This window comes from Rhamphochromis sp. 'chilingali', assembly GCF_963969265.1.
Source record: "Rhamphochromis sp. 'chilingali' genome assembly, chromosome: 14".
In the NCBI taxonomy this organism is placed as follows: domain Eukaryota; kingdom Metazoa; phylum Chordata; class Actinopteri; order Cichliformes; family Cichlidae; genus Rhamphochromis; species Rhamphochromis sp. 'chilingali'.
Window position 1 is genome coordinate 13,733,544 of NC_137941.1, and position 16,755 is coordinate 13,750,298.

General features: G+C 38.3%; 2 protein-coding genes across 5 annotated transcripts in view; both read right to left on the minus strand.

Moving 5' to 3' along the window:
- abca12 (ATP-binding cassette, sub-family A (ABC1), member 12) overlaps nucleotides 1–8,070 on the minus strand; it is a 62,044-nt gene extending 53,974 nt beyond the window's left edge. For 2 of the 3 annotated variants that reach the window (XM_080903715.1, XM_080903713.1), the window contains exons 1-6: nucleotides 4,818–5,077; nucleotides 4,194–4,274; nucleotides 3,978–4,071; nucleotides 2,271–2,406; nucleotides 438–556; nucleotides 272–339 (exon numbers count right to left, since the gene is read on the minus strand). In XM_080903715.1, coding sequence (XP_080759841.1) covers nucleotides 272–339; nucleotides 438–556; nucleotides 2,271–2,406; nucleotides 3,978–4,071; nucleotides 4,194–4,259 — 483 coding nt within the window. In that variant the 5' untranslated portion in view covers nucleotides 4,260–4,274; nucleotides 4,818–5,077. Of the gene's footprint in view, nucleotides 1–271; nucleotides 340–437; nucleotides 557–2,270; nucleotides 2,407–3,977; nucleotides 4,072–4,193; nucleotides 4,275–4,817; nucleotides 5,078–5,684 lie in introns of those variants that run through there. The other variant, XM_080903714.1, reaches the window with a different exon arrangement.
- Nucleotides 8,071–8,861: 791 nt separating this feature from the next.
- On the minus strand, nucleotides 8,862–16,604 carry pofut2 (protein O-fucosyltransferase 2). 2 transcript variants are annotated; one of them, XM_080903718.1, is made up of 10 exons: nucleotides 16,400–16,525; nucleotides 15,901–15,991; nucleotides 15,546–15,799; nucleotides 15,023–15,167; nucleotides 13,935–14,045; nucleotides 13,354–13,420; nucleotides 12,981–13,106; nucleotides 12,683–12,863; nucleotides 10,575–10,698; nucleotides 8,862–9,249 (listed from the first exon to the last, which is right to left on the minus strand). In XM_080903718.1, the coding sequence occupies exons 3-10, from the start codon at nucleotides 15,733–15,735 to the stop codon at nucleotides 9,096–9,098; spliced, it is 1,098 nt and encodes a 365-aa protein (XP_080759844.1). In that variant the 5' UTR covers nucleotides 15,736–15,799; nucleotides 15,901–15,991; nucleotides 16,400–16,525; the 3' UTR covers nucleotides 8,862–9,095. The 2 variants fall into 2 exon arrangements, with proteins under 2 accessions (XP_080759844.1, XP_080759843.1); XM_080903717.1 differs by lacking the exon at nucleotides 15,901–15,991 and having other exon boundaries at nucleotides 16,400–16,604.
- Nucleotides 16,605–16,755: the final 151 nt, after the last annotated feature.

A 16,755-nucleotide genomic window follows, 5' to 3' on the forward strand; every position in this document is an offset into this window, starting at 1 on the left:
TAAATTTATCTATCTATCTAGTTATCTTTCAAATCTTGGACTGGGTATACGTTTAGTAACAACATAAATAAGTATAAGTGTGCTTAGTAAATAAATGCAGTACATGTTTTGTAGCCATTGCTGCAATGCAACCTTGAGGTTTGACTATGATCTACAGGACCTACAGGATCATTTTCAAACTTGACTGAAGATGCTATCAATCAGCTCTTAATACAAACTGTACTAGTACTGAGAACCCTTGTATCTTCTTTTATTTCTCCACAATACCCACCTGATCTTTGGTACTGTTGAAGAAAGTCGTTACAGGAGCATTTTTAGGACTTCCATGGTGAGATGTGCCTTTAAAAAGCAAAAAGATATTGTGAAAAACTGCAGGACTTTGATAAATACTAGATAACCATTTAGATCAAAGTGATTATGTTAGTTGAGCAACGTACCCAAATTGTCCAGCAGTTTAAACAGTTCTGCATGATCATTGGTGAAGTTGTTGGGGAGAAGGTTAAGAAAATCCCCCACTTGACCAAGACTCTCCAGTGGAGAACTCTCTGTCACAGACCTGTGGTACAGGTATAACAGGGCAGGTGAGGTAGTAAATATATTCTATTAGATGCATTTAGGACCCTTTTAGTGCTAAAGGTTTCATCTTTCTGTCTTAAATTAAAAATACCTTTTGTTTCTGTGTTTAAGGCGCTTGATTTTGACCATGCATTACAGTACCGTATTTCCCGGACTACAAAGCGCACCTAAATATTAGCCGCACAAGCTAAAATCAGGGGAAAATCCTGTTTTGTACATACATTAGCCGCACCTGACTAAAAGCCGCAGGTGTTTCAATGTTGACTTATCATATGTAAGAGAATATGCACAAAGGGAATTGTCAGGAAAGAGATGGCTGTTTGGAGACATCACTTTTATTAATATTTTGAAAAACAAGTTATGGGTACATATTTGCACATGTAGTACATAACAGTAGCCTACAGCACACCAGAAAAATAGATTCGGACTACCTTTTAGGCTCAGGTGCAGTGACACAGCTTTAACAAGAAGAAAAGTCAGTCATTCACCACCATCTTTCTCTTCTTCCTGCGCACTAAAACCACCAAAGTCCTCTTCTCCAGTGTCGGAAACGAACAGGCTCAGGATGGCTTCGTCATCCACTCTCCGCTTCTCTCCTTCGTTGTCACTTTCAAAACCAAAGAAATCCTCATTGTCAGTGTCAGAGTCGAACACCCTCAGAAGGGCCGTGGCGGTGTCCTCCTCTCCATCATGCAGCAGTCCAGCCCTTAGAAATCCGTTGGTGATCGTGGATGTTTTCACACTTTTCCACGCTGTCAGAATCCACCGGTGGAGTTGGGCATAACTTGCTTTTCGCAAGTTTATCGCCGCTCATCATCCACGCCTCCCGCTGAACGCGTACCGCTACTTTGAAGTTTGTTTTTCGCGCTACTTCGTACGGCACTACGTTGCCTGGCGGACGGACATGTGACTAACATACCACTCTTGAACCCCGATCCTTCCGCCAGGCAACGTAGTGCCGTACAACAGCGGAACAAACAAAACAAATCGTCTTACGATATGACAAAAATCACGGACAATCCATAGAAAAGCCGCACCTGACTAAAAGCCGCAGGGTTCAAAGCTTGTGCAAAAAGTAGCGGCTTATAGCCCGACAATTACGGTAATCATATTTATAATACTGCAATTCACTGAAATAGAACCTAACTCTACAATACTTTGGTTCATTAAAATGAAGCTTAACTCGATGACACTTTGAGTCCCTGAAAAGAAACCTAACCGAACAATATTCTTGTTCCCTGAAATGAAGCCTAAGTAAAATGTACTGGTAGATAAGAAGTAGACAAACAGGTTCTTCTAGCAGCCATTGACATTCCAGTTCAGGGAATTTAAATCAAAGAAGCTTCCAGATAATGGCATTTGTTAGCACGTGTAATGTGATAGGTAAGGGTTAAGATCCTTCCCTTCCTCCACAGGGAAAAGTCTGTTGTTGCCAAATTTTCATGATCACACACTGACTAATCATGTCACGTGATGCTGTGATCCTAAGGTGCGTCCCTCCTCTGAGACACAGGGACCATGTGATTTAAAGTCAGCAGAGTTCAAAATGTAGTTTTAAACAATAATATATGAAGGGTTATTGACTTAAATCATAGTTGCAGTAAATATGCAATTTGTAAATATGTTTTAGCACTTAGATTGCAGATTATATACATAGACTGTATATACACTGAGTATACTGACGAAGAAGGTACCTTGCTTTCCTCGACTTTGATGTTGTTGGTTCTACCAGGCGAGATGTGTTATGGCAACTGCTATCTGTGTTGCACATGAGGGTCTGGAGGAAAGGAAATAAGCCTGTGCTGGGGAGGTTTCGGGGACCCACATAACCTAGAGGAGATATGATAAAGGTTTTGCTGTAGTGATGACACTGGAAAATGTCATATTCATTAAGAATTGTTTCTAGGTACGTAATTGCATGCATTTGGCAAATGCAGATAGTTCAGAAGCTTTAAAAATGACATCAATTCAAGATAATAATGTGAACGACAATAGGATATCTGATACTGAGAAACAGTTTTACAAACACTCTGTCTGAGAAGTTCCTGGAATAGTTAGAAGCATCTACAGCATTACTGTACATGGGTTTCATGACCAGTGCGCAACCTCTGCCTTCTTTGTTAGAAAACAATCTGAGCTATTGTATCGGACAAAAAAGAGAGATCCAAAGATTAACTCAGAATGACCTGTGTTTAATCAGGTAATTTTTGATTGATTGCCATGACGTGCAAGTTTTGAAAGCTAGAACATACTGCATAGGTGCATTTTTCCTTCAGAACTAAAAGATATTCCGTATAGTCACACCGCTAGTTCTATAGGAACAATATAACATATGGAGTAACTTTACTTAAAAAATATGGAACATGTAGCAGTTAAAACTAAAAATGAGAACTGCTTTGCTGTCTCCAAAAACGTTTATACACCAGTCAGATTTTGGTGCATTCTGACTCTGTGTCTCTTTCAACCAGGTATAAAATAAAATACCCACTAAACGGTATCTCAGGGGCAAGAAGAGGTCCTATTGGTTTGACTGTTTTACTAAAAAGTTTGAACACTGGGTTATTAAAGTTCAAGTGAATTCACATATCTTTCAAATCCAATCTGCCAATCAAGCCTGAACCACCAAATGTGACAGGATCAACTAGTCATCTAAAAGTGTTGTTTCCCATGGTGAACATTACCATGAGAAAGAAGGTTATTCCTGTGGTTTTTTAAGGATTTTATTGAAATTTAGATATACCATTTCTTAATGTTGCTGTGATTACATGTGGGGGGTTTTTAGGCTGAAAGCTGTTTGAGAACCTGGCTCTCTGTTAACCATTAACCTTGTTATTTAAAAAAGGCTGTAGGTGGCAAAACAAAGGTATCTCAAAAGCCTCTCCTTTTAAAGTTTCACACAAATCTAAAGCAGAGTAAATGTGATGTCAGTAGGCATTAAATAATAAAGCAGAACAAACACCATGTCAATAGTGATGGGATAGGCTCAAATCTGAAGGACCATTGATGTTTGCATTTAGTTGTCCATTTGTTTACTTTGGTTGCAAAACTAGAATGTCTCCAAGTATTTACCTGCTGACCTTTAAGATGACAAACAAAAGAATGCGGTCCAATCGAGTTAATATTGTGTCATTACTTACATAACTATCAGAAAGGTAAGTTTCAAGAGTACCCTTTAAAACTAATAAAAGTTAAATAAAAAAACCCAACAAAAACAAAACACCAGTAATGCAAAATGTAAGTTAATATTTCCAAACAAAGCTTCTACTCATTAAAAAAATATTTTTGATTGTTGTAAGGGACGCTTACAGTGGAATAGGCAGGCTGTGCATTTTCAATATGAGGTTAAAAAAAGGCTTGATTTTGTTTGCAGAATTAGCAGCAATTGATTTTTTTACACTTACATGTTTCCCTCACAACAGCAGGGAACTGGTGGCGGGTCACAGCAAGGATGATGAAGATGATCAAAGGCCAGGCGATCAGAGTCAGGGACCATACCTGAAAAAACACAACATATTTTAAAGCTTTGTAATAATATTCATTTCAGGGATGTGCAGAATGCCATTTTTTCATTCTTAGGTAATTAACTAGATATTTTGGACTCTTTGAATCTCACTCACTGGCCGTCTAATTACAGCCAGTCCATTCTTCCAGAGAAGAAGCTGAAGTTGGCGAAAGAAGGCCATCACTGGTGGAAGAGGCTAAAATAAGGAAAAAAAGGAAACAAAGTTAAAAATGATATTTTTCATTCCATTAAATTATGAGATATAGAGATATACTGGGATTCCATGATCCCAGTATATCTCTATCTATCTATCTATCTTAAATATATATATATATATATATATATATATATATATATATATATATATATATATATATATATATATATATATATATATATATATATATATATATAAAGTGAGAGAGAGAGAGGGAGAGAGAGTGACAAAATTCACATTGACATTTTAGGATAGGTGCGAAAAAAAGCTATTATATAACTTGGTGAGAGTGTATTCATTAAGTAGCTCACATATAGGTTACTTAAATCATATGACAGTTTTTTTTTCTTCTTTTCTACAAGTCTCATCAACTGTAGCTAACGTCTATAGCGCAAACTTGCGGAAATAAACGGTAGGTTTAAACTAATAATAAATAACAGAAATGTAAATTACATCAATGTTGTAATTGAGTTTAGCTCATTTAAGATAGGCACTCAAAAAAATAGTCCACTGCGCACTCACCTCGCAGCCGCTTTCCTTTTAATAGCTCAAATTATTTGTTATGTGAGTGTCGCTCGCAGATTTGCCAGGGAGGGCATGGCTCCTAGCAGGAAGCCCTTTCCATCAGTTGTTCACCGGAGTAAGACAGAAGAAGACCACGCTCAAACGTAGGAAAAAACCCTCTCTGAATGCCACCGCGGTTAGTGTAAAAGCAACAACAATACTGACAACCTCAACCTCTCTGTCGCTTGTCTTGTGCTTGCGTGTATGAAAAGGAAAATCTGGAATGAAAAAGGGCGTGTTCTCCTGTTGCACCTGTCTGCCCACAACAACAAAAATGGGCCGCATCTCTTAGAACAAGAAATCGCATACACTGGTACAAGAAAGGGCGTTACTTGAGGACGCTTTATGTGCCTATCTTACTACAATATTTAAGTAGATTCTTGTTACCTCAGATAATCACAGCTGATAGATTTAGAGAAAAACCAGAGCTGCTTAGAGAAGCATGTGACGGAATTAGAACTGGTATTTTTTCTTTTTAATGTTTCTGTATTTTGCCCTAAATGATAAATAGAAAACCTAAATTTAAAGGTTGCATTGACCTTAAATGCCTTCTTTTCGTTTCTATAACCAGTGAAAGTTAAACCTCTTATTAAATCTACAAGGTATGAAATTACACACCTAATTATCTAGTGTTGTCAAGGAGCTACTGTATAAGTCTCCACAGAGAACAGTCACAATGATATGTGTGAGGGATCCATTGGGAAAAGTTAGCACTCACACACAATACTGTTTCCACATAATGTTGAGAGGGAATACGATCCGCCCAATTAAATGATATCGAATCACCAATTGTAATAAATTACATATGAATAAAAATTATCTTACACATTCATAGAGAGCATCCTGGCGGGAAACATCTTAACCTGGTTCGGGAACAGCACCATGCAGGACAGACGAGCTCTACAGAGGGTTGTGCGGTCAGCTGAGCGCACCATCCGCTCCGAGCTCCCTGACCTGCACTCAATCTACAGCAGGCGGTGCTGGACCAAGGCCAGGAAGATCGTGAAGGACCTCAGCCATCCCAACAACAGACTGTTCTCTCTGTTGAGGTCAGGAAAGCGATTCCGCTCCCTGAAGACCAACACAGAGAGACTGAGGAGGAGCTTCTTCCCGCAGGCGATACGGTCTCTCAATCACACCACCACACAGTACTGACCCACACATATGGTTCTTACACACACACTGGACTTTCTGGACTTTGGTTTTGCACAACACTGGTCACTATATTCTTCATTTCCAGTTAATACTTGTACAGCTGCTGTTATTGTGTATATATTTATTTATATTTAGATTTCTTCATACATTCTTATATAGTTCTATATTGTGTATTGTGTATTTTGTTGTACAGTTATTTTATTTTCAACTTTAATTTATATATTTATCTTTATCTTATTCTTCCCAGTTAAATTTACCCTTCATTCTAATTTGTGTTGTACAGTTATTTCATTTTTAACCTTAATTTATATTTTATTCCTTCCTAGTTAAATTTACCCTTTTTAATTTTTCATATTTATTTCCTATCTTATTCATAGCCTTTTCCTTTTTTGTTCTCTTTAGGTCACGAGCAGTTGTCCAAGCATTTCACTACATATCGTACTGTGTATGACTGTGTACGTGACAAATAAAATTTGAATTTGAATCATATTTCATTTGTGTTCTTGTATTTTCAAAAAGAATAATATGACTGAAGCTTTCTTTCAAATGTACAAACATCCTGTACAGACCTTGTGAGAAAAATAAATGTTGACATTGACATTGTTGCATTATGGTGAATTCTCCAAAAGTTGATTCTGTTCATCTGGACGTAGCTTTTTCAGTGGGAGAAACGTTTCGTCACTCATCCAAGTGACTTCTTCAATCTCAGCTGACTGCAGGTTTCCCCAGTCTTATAAACTTACAAACATATAGTGTACGCTGTTAAGTGCCAGGAGGATTGCCAGGATTTATACATCAGGGAAATCAAACAACATCTGGCAAAGCGGATGGCACAACACAGAAGACCTACCTCGTCAGGCCAGGACTCTGCAGTCCTTTTACACCTACAGGCCAGTGGACTCTTTCAATGATGAGGATGTACACATCCTGGACAGGGAGGAATGCTGGTTTGAGCGCGGAGTCAAGGAGGCCATTTACGTGAAAAGGGAAAGACCATCTCTGAATTGAGGAGGGGGCCTAAGGGTGCATCTTTCGTCATCGTACAATGCTGTGATTGCAGCCATTCTCCAACTCTTTGTGAATGGTGCTCATGGCCATTGACCATGACTATTCTATTCTATGATGAAGGAAGTGGGATGAGATGAGTGACGAAATGTTTCTGCCTCTGAAAACGCTACGTCCAGATGAACAGAATCAACTTTGGAGATTTCCTTACCTGGATGATTGAGCATGCATCAAGAAGATTATGGTGCATTCCATTATCTTTAACTCAGAGTATGAGCGGAAATTTACTGTCACCCAGTCTTTCTTTTATGGTACTAACATTTGTTATGCAGGCTGAGTATTACATACTCAGCCTGATTGTTTGATAAAAACAACAACTGCGAAACAATGGACAGCAGGAATAGGGTTGGGCCATTTCACCTATGCCCAGCAAGGCCATAGGTGACATATGACTAGCAATACTGGTTTGTGATCTTGCAGTGTGCTGGAAAAAAAATGTCAGCTGTTTTATGCAGTGTACTGTCTTACCGCAGGAAGCTTATTCGACTAGCTACTGGAATCCAGTGATGTATAATACACTCTTGTTTTTGACTTTGCTCTATATAAAGTTAGTTTTCATGACAATGTTGTGTGAAAGTCATGAGCAAGCCATTGTTTTATATTTTTCCTTCAAGGACACAGACTTTATTGTAATAAAGTGTCTGGAACAATAGTTCTTCAGTCATTTTAAAGATCTTTCAAAGGTTTTCTTTGGATATTGGCTGCTTTGTCTCTTGTTTTCAGTCCAGTTTTTGTACCTGACCGTTTTCAGAGGAATGTCTTTTGTTTAAGTCACTTAACACTGACCTATTAGATCGGGAGAGAAGTACGACTGTAAGAGTCTTGACTTTCAATCTCAACAGAATGGTATAATAAGGGGGTTTTTTTGTTTTGGTTTTTTTTCTTTATAAACTAAATGTTTACACATATTTTAAAAAGACAATACATCTTTTTTTTCATTTTCCCAAAAAGTGAGGGGTGGCAACACTTTTTGTTTCTTTGAAACAACAGAACAATTACAGAAAAAAATCAATTTGTAGGTAATTCGGTAAACTAGCTTGATTAAACATCTCCATTTACATATGTACCGGGGAAACTTAATTATAGTTGAAGAGAATTGGAATTATGTGGTGGTATTAATCAGATTCTGAAATAACAAAATATTTTATTTTAGTTTTAGTAGGTTTCTGGCAGGGTGGAAGGTAATAGGTAAAAGTGCCTTGAAAAAAACATGCAAGTCTTTTGTACAGTACCAGTTTGATGGCAAGTTATGTGTGACTTCTTTGTGTTATGCCAATACCACTCCCTGTAGTACTTTAAATTAGGATTGCATCGTGTATGCTTGGAAACAGTTTGCGGTTTAAAAATCAGGCTGGAAAAATTAGGCATTGTAACGTCTTCATCATGGTGGTATTTACAAAGTAAAATGCTTGACTTCTGTTTTTTAATTTCCTACCGTTCCAATACTGACAATATTATGAAAGGGCAGATACTGTATAAAAAAAGTGAAACGTTTTTGTGTTTCTAAAATCATAATTGATTGTGCATCTTGATAAGACACTTCACAAAAGCAAGTTTTCTTAATCTAATTCACAGTATAACCTTTGATTACCAATTTGTAGAAAAAAAACCAACAAAAAACTCCCCTCAAAAACCCCACTGGATTTAAAATGAGAATACACCGTCTAATACTCTTTGTTCCATTACAAGATAATCTGTTCACCATTGCCATGAATACAAATAAAAATGAAAAATACAGTTAAAAAACAAAACAAAAAATAGCACGTATACAATCTAAAAAACTAAAATGTAAGCAGCTTTATTTTTTGAAAATTTAATTAATACTGTTTACATGTTTGGAAGTCCTCTCCTTTGCCTATTTAGCATAAAGTCCAAAAGAGCGGTCTTTTCAAACCTGGCAGCACAACACTGAAACCATGAAACGTAAATAAAAATGAACAACAAAATTATTAAAATATCTTGAAGATTCCAAACACTGCATTTGGCCTTTGTCTAACCAAACTCTTAATGGTCACATCAATAAACAATTTTCCAGTGCGTGGGCTGTTCACATTCTTTCTCAGTGTCCCCACAGAAACGGTTGTATGTAGTTTTGGGGTCAAAGCCCAGAATTTCCCTCTCTTCGTGGATCCGGAAAGAGAAAGTGGAAACTGATGTTCCAATAAAAAATCTGGAAAGACACGTAGAAAAATATAAATTCAAAGAAAGATGGTGTCCATGAAAACTACGCAATACGGTGAGAACAGCATGAGTCACCGTGAGTAGTTTTTCAAGTTGAAATATTTTCCATGGGCAGGAACAAGTGATAAAGCTATCGAAATATCAAATCTATTTTCTGTTGGGCATAGGTTAAAGAACTAGTATTTCCACAATAATCAAACAAACATTTTTAAACTGACGCACATTAATGTGCCTTTATGTCTAATTTAAAGGGAAAAAAGTTTGGGATATTTTTACATTTAGCTTAAATTAGTTTACTGGCAAAATCATAAAGAACAGCCGTACACAACAATAATGGGAACTTTGAACTACACAACACCTTTACCATAAGTTACAAGCTAATGTGCAGTCAAAGGCGCTTGCAAAGAAAAGCGTCTGGACTTCTTTAAGTTGCTTGAAGACGTTTCACCTCTCATCCGAGAAGCTTCTTCAGTTCTAAGGTCAAATGGTGGAGAGTCCCAGATATAAACCTAGTGGGAGTAACCCCCCACAGAGGGACAAAAGGACCCCCTGATGATCCTCTAATCGCCTGAGCCAAGGTGTGAAACTGGGTGTGGGTCCCAATCAGCCAGAGTTTCGGGTGAGTTCATTGTGAAACCTGGCCCCACCTTATCATGCGAATTCCTGAGATCAGATGGCCCAGGATGTGAGTGGGCATTAAGGCGTCTGGGAAGGGATCTCAAAACTGGATTATAGATGGCCTTAATGCAATTTGACCTTAGAACTGAAGAAGCTTCTCGGATGAGAGGTGAAACGTCTTCAAGTAACTTAAAGAAGTCCAGACGCTTTTCTTTGCAAGCTCCTTTGACTACGATGACCTGGATGACTAAGAACCTTCACAGACAAGCTAATGTGCATTACATTCAAGGATAAAGGTGTTTGGCCACTATGTGACAGCATTTACCTTTTAGTATAGGTAATGGCTGAATGACATTTCCCCCTTGAAACTTACCATTAGCTGTATGTGCTTGCTGCTGAGGCTGCTCGGTTTAGAAAGACATGCAACACCACAAATTTGAAAACTCAAAATGTATCATCTATTTATATTTTCTCACTCAATACTCCTCTACAGAGCTAAAATAACACTACCGTAATGTTATATTAATGTTAAAAATTGTAATGACTGGAATGACAAATTAACCAATTTTCATGTCATATATGTGTAATTTTATATTTTTTGAAATAAATAACCTGCCTTATTACTACTACTATCACAAATGTTATCAAATAATGCATTAAATACTGAATGTATTAAAACCGTGAAACTAAATATACCTTGCATGGGCACATATCCACTGGTCAATTATGGCAACTCCTCCATCTTTAAAGAGTTCGAGGTCCTCTGTGGATGGCTCAAAGCGCACTATGTCTGGCAACAACTTTTTCAGCTCCTTTATTTCTGCAAATTTTACAGATTAACAAGTATAATAAAATCATATAAGTATACTATCTATTAGATAAACTACTACTAAATGTTCACACTGTTCTTTAAATATTTATTGAAAACTCACAGAAATACTCAGAAATTTAAACCACAGAGTATTACTGGACAATATTACAATATATATATATATACAGTGGGGCAAAAAAGTATTTAGTCAGCCACCGATTGTGCAAGTTCCCCCACCTAAAATGATGACAGAGGTCAGTAATTTGCACCAGAGGTACACTTCAACTGTGAGAGACAGAATGTGAAAAAAAAATCCATGAATCCACATGGTAGGATTTGTAAAGAATTTATTCGTAAATCAGGGTGGAAAATAAGTATTTGGTCAATAACAAAAATACAACTCAATACTTTGTAACATAACCTTTGTTGGCAATAACAGAGGTCAAACGTTTACTATAGGTCTTTACCAGGTTTGCACACACAGTAGCTGGTATTTTGGCCCATTCCTCCATGCAGATCTTCTCGAGAGCAGTGATGTTTTGGGGCTGTCGCCGAGCAACACGGACTTTCAACTCCCGCCACAGATTTTCTATGGGGTTGAGGTCTGGAGACTGGCTAGGCCACTCCAGGACTTTCAAATGCTTCTTACGGAGCCACTCCTTTGTTGCCCGGGCGGTGTGTTTTGGATCATTGTCATGTTGGAAGACCCAGCCTCGTTTCATCTTCAAAGTTCTCACTGATGGAAGGAGGTTTCGGCTCAAAATCTCACGATACATGGCCCCATTCATTCTGTCCTTAACACGGATCAGTCGTCCTGTCCCCTTGGCAGAAAAACAGCCCCATAGCATGATGTTTCCACCCCCATGCTTCACAGTAGGTATGGTGTTCTTGGGATGCAACTCAGTATTCTTCTTCCTCCAAACACGACGAGTTGAGTTTATACCAAAAAGTTCTACTTTGGTTTCATCTGACCACATGACATTCTCCCAATCCTCTGCTGTATCATCCATGTGCTCTCTGGCAAACTTCAGACGGGCCTGGACATGCACTGGCTTCAGCAGCGGAACACGTCTGGCACTGCGGGATTTGATTCCCTGCCGTTGTAGTGTGTTACTGATGGTGACCTTTGTTACTTTGGTCCCAGCTCTCTGCAGGTCATTCACCAGCTCCCCCCGTGTGGTTCTGGGATCTTTGCTCACCGTTCTCATGATCATTTTGACCCCACGGGATGAGATCTTGCGTGGAGCCCCAGATCGAGGGAGATTATCAGTGGTCTTGTATGTCTTCCATTTTCTGATGATTGCTCCCACAGTTGATTTTTTCACACCAAGCTGCTTGCCTATTGTAGATTCACTCTTCCCAGTCTGGTGCAGGTCTACAATACTTTTCCTGGTGTCCTTCAAAAGCTCTTTGGTCTTGGCCATGGCGGAGTTTGGAGTCTGACTGTTTGAGGCTGTGGACAGGTGTCTTTTATACAGATGATGAGTTCAAACAGGTGCCATTCATACAGGTAACGAGTGGGGGACAGAAAAGCGTCTTACAGAAGACGTTACACGTCTGTGAGAGCCAGAGATTTTCCTTGTTTGAGGTGACCAAATACTTATTTTCCACCCTAATTTACGAATAAATTCTTTACAAATCCTACCATGTGAATTCATGGATTTTTTTTTCACATTCTGTCTCTCACAGTTGAAGTCTACCTCTGGTGCAAATTACTGACCTCTGTCATCATTTTAGGTGGGGGAACTTGCACAATCGGTGGCTGACTAAATACTTTTTTGCCCCACTGTATTTATACATTTTGTAAATCAAGTTACCACACAGGGTCCCTCGTCCGACAAAGAGTTAAAGGAATTATTAGCTGATTGTATTTTATTATAAGTATTAGCTAGAAAATAGTGTTCTAAAACTTGACTTAATATGCAAATCACTGAAGCTTCAATGCATTACAAGTATAATTTCTCTATCTTTAAAAATGTGTGTGTGTCACTACCTTCATCATCTGCATCTGTCGCAACAAAAACTTTATCAAGTTTATGTTTTTTCATCAAGCTGCGTATTTTTTTGACAGCTCCCTTAAGACTCGGCACATCTTCTCTGTGACCCCAGATAAAGTCTTTCCGGCGCAGGTGGACGCCCAGATATGAACCACCTTTAGCTGAGCCAGGCTTGGCCTGAGGAGTGATCAAAAAATAGCACATCACTTTTTAAAATGCTGCTCAACATGGAAAATGGTCACACCCATAACTAGTACAATCCCATAAATATACTCTTATAAGACACTGTCAAACCTTCATACGAGTCCAGTCCTCGCTGTATGGCGTATGGTCTGTTTCATCTGTAGAGTTTAGATGTCTTGATCTGAAGTTATCCCCTATGAGACGCAGGTGCTTTGCAAAAACCATGCTGCGTCGTGTCTAGAATAGACACAGACCACAGTTTACAGACAGCAAAATTTCCCAGAATCCCATTGTTTTTGAAAATGCAAAAGATACATAATGTAACTTATTATCAGTAACAATACAGTGATGCCACAGTAATGCTGCAGTATACTACACATAGAAAAAGTCTAGGAAGAATAACACTGCCTATGATGACCTAACCTAACCTGAAACATAAGACGTGACGTATCACGAACTGAAAATTCTATAGTTCTTGACTTACATTCCAGTAGTCCTTCCCAGCATAGTGATCATGAAGGAGCGTCTCTGCTCGGTCGAGCATAACAGATCTGCAAAAACAACAGCATGCAAACAAGATTACCACTGTAGGTGTCATAAAATCTGACAGAGCTATGAGTAATGGCAGAGCTGAATAATAATGAAGCGAGATCATCTTTCAGACATGTTCCAAAAAAAAGAAGATCATATGATCATCATTTTTTTAAAATGACGATCATATGATCAGCTTTATGTTGAGACAATGTCACCCTGTTATTATGCATACTTTTTTATATTAACTTGTATTCTGAATTACACACCAGGAATAGAAATGTCTAATTGTAATGCCTATACTGAAATGGTACACCAAGTTGAACTAATGTAATGTTTTAAAGTTCTTTAGAGTTTTAAGTCATTTCAATTTAAGGTGGAAATAGTGACTTTTAATGAAGACATGTTACATTAAATCCAAACGTTTTACCAGCATCACTCAACAGCTTTTACCGTTTGACTGATGCCAGATAACAAATAACAATAACGTATGGTTGGTGACTTTTTTATTAGCATGTTCCTTTGTAGACTCACGTCGCTGTAATGTTTTTCTGAAGAACCGGTGCTATGACGGATGCATGGCCTTGTGCTGATAAACACGTTACATTTCGAGCTCTCGTCTCTTCGTATCCCCAAAACCAGCCCCTAAAAAACAGACAAGATACATGTGGCAAGTAGTGGGCACAGATAGACACAGAACTGTGAATATGTGCTATCTACAGTATTGTGCAAAGATCTCGAACCACACCTCATTTATTTATGTTTTTCTAGAAATGTCAGTAATATGTCCCAGGAAGACTGAAAGTTAATATTTTATAATCTAATAGATCATTTTATTCTGTGTGCACTTCTTCTTTTGTTCTCCAATTGTCCAGTTTCCTCGGACTTTTTAAGGACACACTGCACCATGCCAAAACACAGTGGGGGAAATAACTGCTGAATGTGTAAGTTTGCTTATTTACAAAGAAATGAACAGTCTCTAATTTTTGTTGTTTCAGTTTAATGCCGACAGATAGAATATCAACCAAAAATCCAGAAATAAAGCCACATTAAATTAAAATTATAAATTGATGCATGTCATTGAGTTAAATAAGTATTTGATCCCCAAGCCCCAATTTAAAATAAGTTCTTTGCTAAGTTATCTGTTATGTGTAGCCACAAAACTACTTCATCCCATCAGTCAGGTGCTTTTTATGCTTTAATGATTCATGGGTCAAGTGGTATCTAGTGGTTTAACAAACATAAAATATTTTTCTGAAAATGGCCAGGTGGAAAGACCAGACTTAAAAACCCTGAAACAACTTGAAAAGGTTTGGAAACCTATTTCTCAAGACCACTTCTGGCTCCTTGGAAGAAAATTTCACAGAAATGAGGGGTGAATCAAAACTTTTGCAAAGTACTGTAGACATGAAGTAGGTTTGTGTATTTTCTTGTGTAATTACATCTTTGTTACTAAAAAACAAATATATTCATCACACTAATACCCACATCTTTACTTCTGACCCCTGTCATGATACAGATAATGGCATCTAGTTGTTGTGTGTAACAAAATGTATGAGTGGTATTGTATTCGTAATGCAATGTTTTATAAATGTTGCTGGTTTTCTGCATTGTTTAATCACCTGTAGTAGCCATGTTTATCTTTGGAGTACATCAACTTCTCGATGCATGGCCGCTCGTCAACCTTTTCCTCCCATTTTCCGTCAGTCCATCCTTCCGCATAGTTTTGCAGTACCAGAACATGGTCTATAAACGGGCCTCCATTTTCTACACCAAGGAGAGTTCAGTTTGCCATAAACAAATAATTGTGTTGGAAAAGGTTTTAATTTATATATTTTAATTTATTGAGCTTGAAACTCCCTTTCAAGCTCGGGTCCAGAGGCCTGGGAGCTTAAGGGTCCTGCGCACTATCTTAACTGTTCCTAGGACAAGGTAGGCGAGTGGCTCCAGCAGATCCCAGGAACAACATCCGAGATCTCTGTCCAGAAGAGCGCAGGACCCTCAAGCTCCCAGAGGACCTGAGCGTGAAGGATAGACCACCAGCAGGGGCAGGAAGGGAATTTTTTTATATATATTACCGTAGATATATCTCTTTCAAAAAAATGAAAATGAAACCTAGTCTGCATCACCCATCCAAATGCTCACCAGCAATGAATTCTTCATACTCAATAACAGGTACGTTGGCCTGAAGGCTAGTAAGGCTGAAGAACTCCCCCCATGGAATGCGGATTTGATGGAGGTTAGGGCTCTGCCAGTGGTAAAGGCGACCCCATGGGGGAAGCACCAACACCCAGTCATCTCCTTCTTTCCTCAATGTCTTGACCAGAGAAGCCATGCGAATATAGACATCTCTGCGCAGATTGAAACCCTCTGGAGGGTTTACATCATACAAAAGGTACCTGTGGTGACAAGACAAAGGCATAACACATTATTTGTATACTGTAGCTAATACTTTCCAAAATTGAGGTACCACCTTAAAACTTTAGAAAGCCTTACTCACTGTTGCAAATTTAGCTTTTAGTGACCCAGGCAGTTGTTTTCTCTCTTTTTTTTGTTACAGCAGGCTGTTTAACAATTCTGGAAGTTACAGTCTGATCAAACAAATAAGCATGGGTACAAATAACTTATACATATCACCTAACTACAGAAAGCAATAATACACATACAATAACCAGAACACTAAATTCTGCATTAAAGGTAAACACAAATGAAATCATGTTGTTTCAGAACTCCACTATAGAACAAAAATGTTCTGGCTGTTCTGGATTTGTGGTAATTTTATGGAAGAAGGCATTAAATTGTAAATTTTTTTAATAGATTAAGATGACGTTTGACATAGTCAAAGCTGGCACGATATCAATATAGACTTAAAAGGCCAAAAAGAAAAAAAACCCGACGTGTTAACTACAAAGAAACACTGCCTGTACGGTTAAATGAACAGCTGCTTCCAAATTTACGTTAGCATTGCTGGTTAGCCCACCGTTACGCTATAAACTTACCGCAAATCCCTGGCGGCAGCGACGGGTGCAGTAACCGTCTGGCTTGCGCTAAATACATTATCACTATTTCCTTCATCGAATACGGAAAGGGCGACGAAAACTGACAGCAAGAACGAACTGAAAGAACACGCTGAAGCAAATAACATCAGTAGTCTATTCAGTACGCTCTGCGCCATATTGACTCTGAGCCACGCACTTCCGGAAGCGTCTGCATGGTTGCCGGGCAACCAGCAATCGCAGACGCAGACGACAAAAACGAGGCCAGAGTGCAAAAGATTTGTTGTTCTTGTTTTGTTTATCTATGTAGATAACTTACATTTTTAAAATATAAATATCTAGTTGACTGCTACATACTT

What these genes read in the sequence shown, in the direction of transcription:
- pofut2 (XM_080903717.1), bottom strand. Translation starts at nt 16,575, where the DNA reads ATGGCGCAGAGCGTACTGAATAGACTACTGATGTTATTTGCTTCAGCG. An exon ending in GCTGCCGCCAGGGATTTGCG is followed by an intron (nt 15,800 to 16,399) that starts GTAAGTTTATAG and finishes TTGTCACCACAG; the next exon opens with GTACCTTTTGTATGATGTAA. An exon ending in GTATGAAGAATTCATTGCTG is followed by an intron (nt 15,168 to 15,545) that starts GTGAGCATTTGG and finishes TCCTTGGTGTAG; the next exon opens with AAAATGGAGGCCCGTTTATA.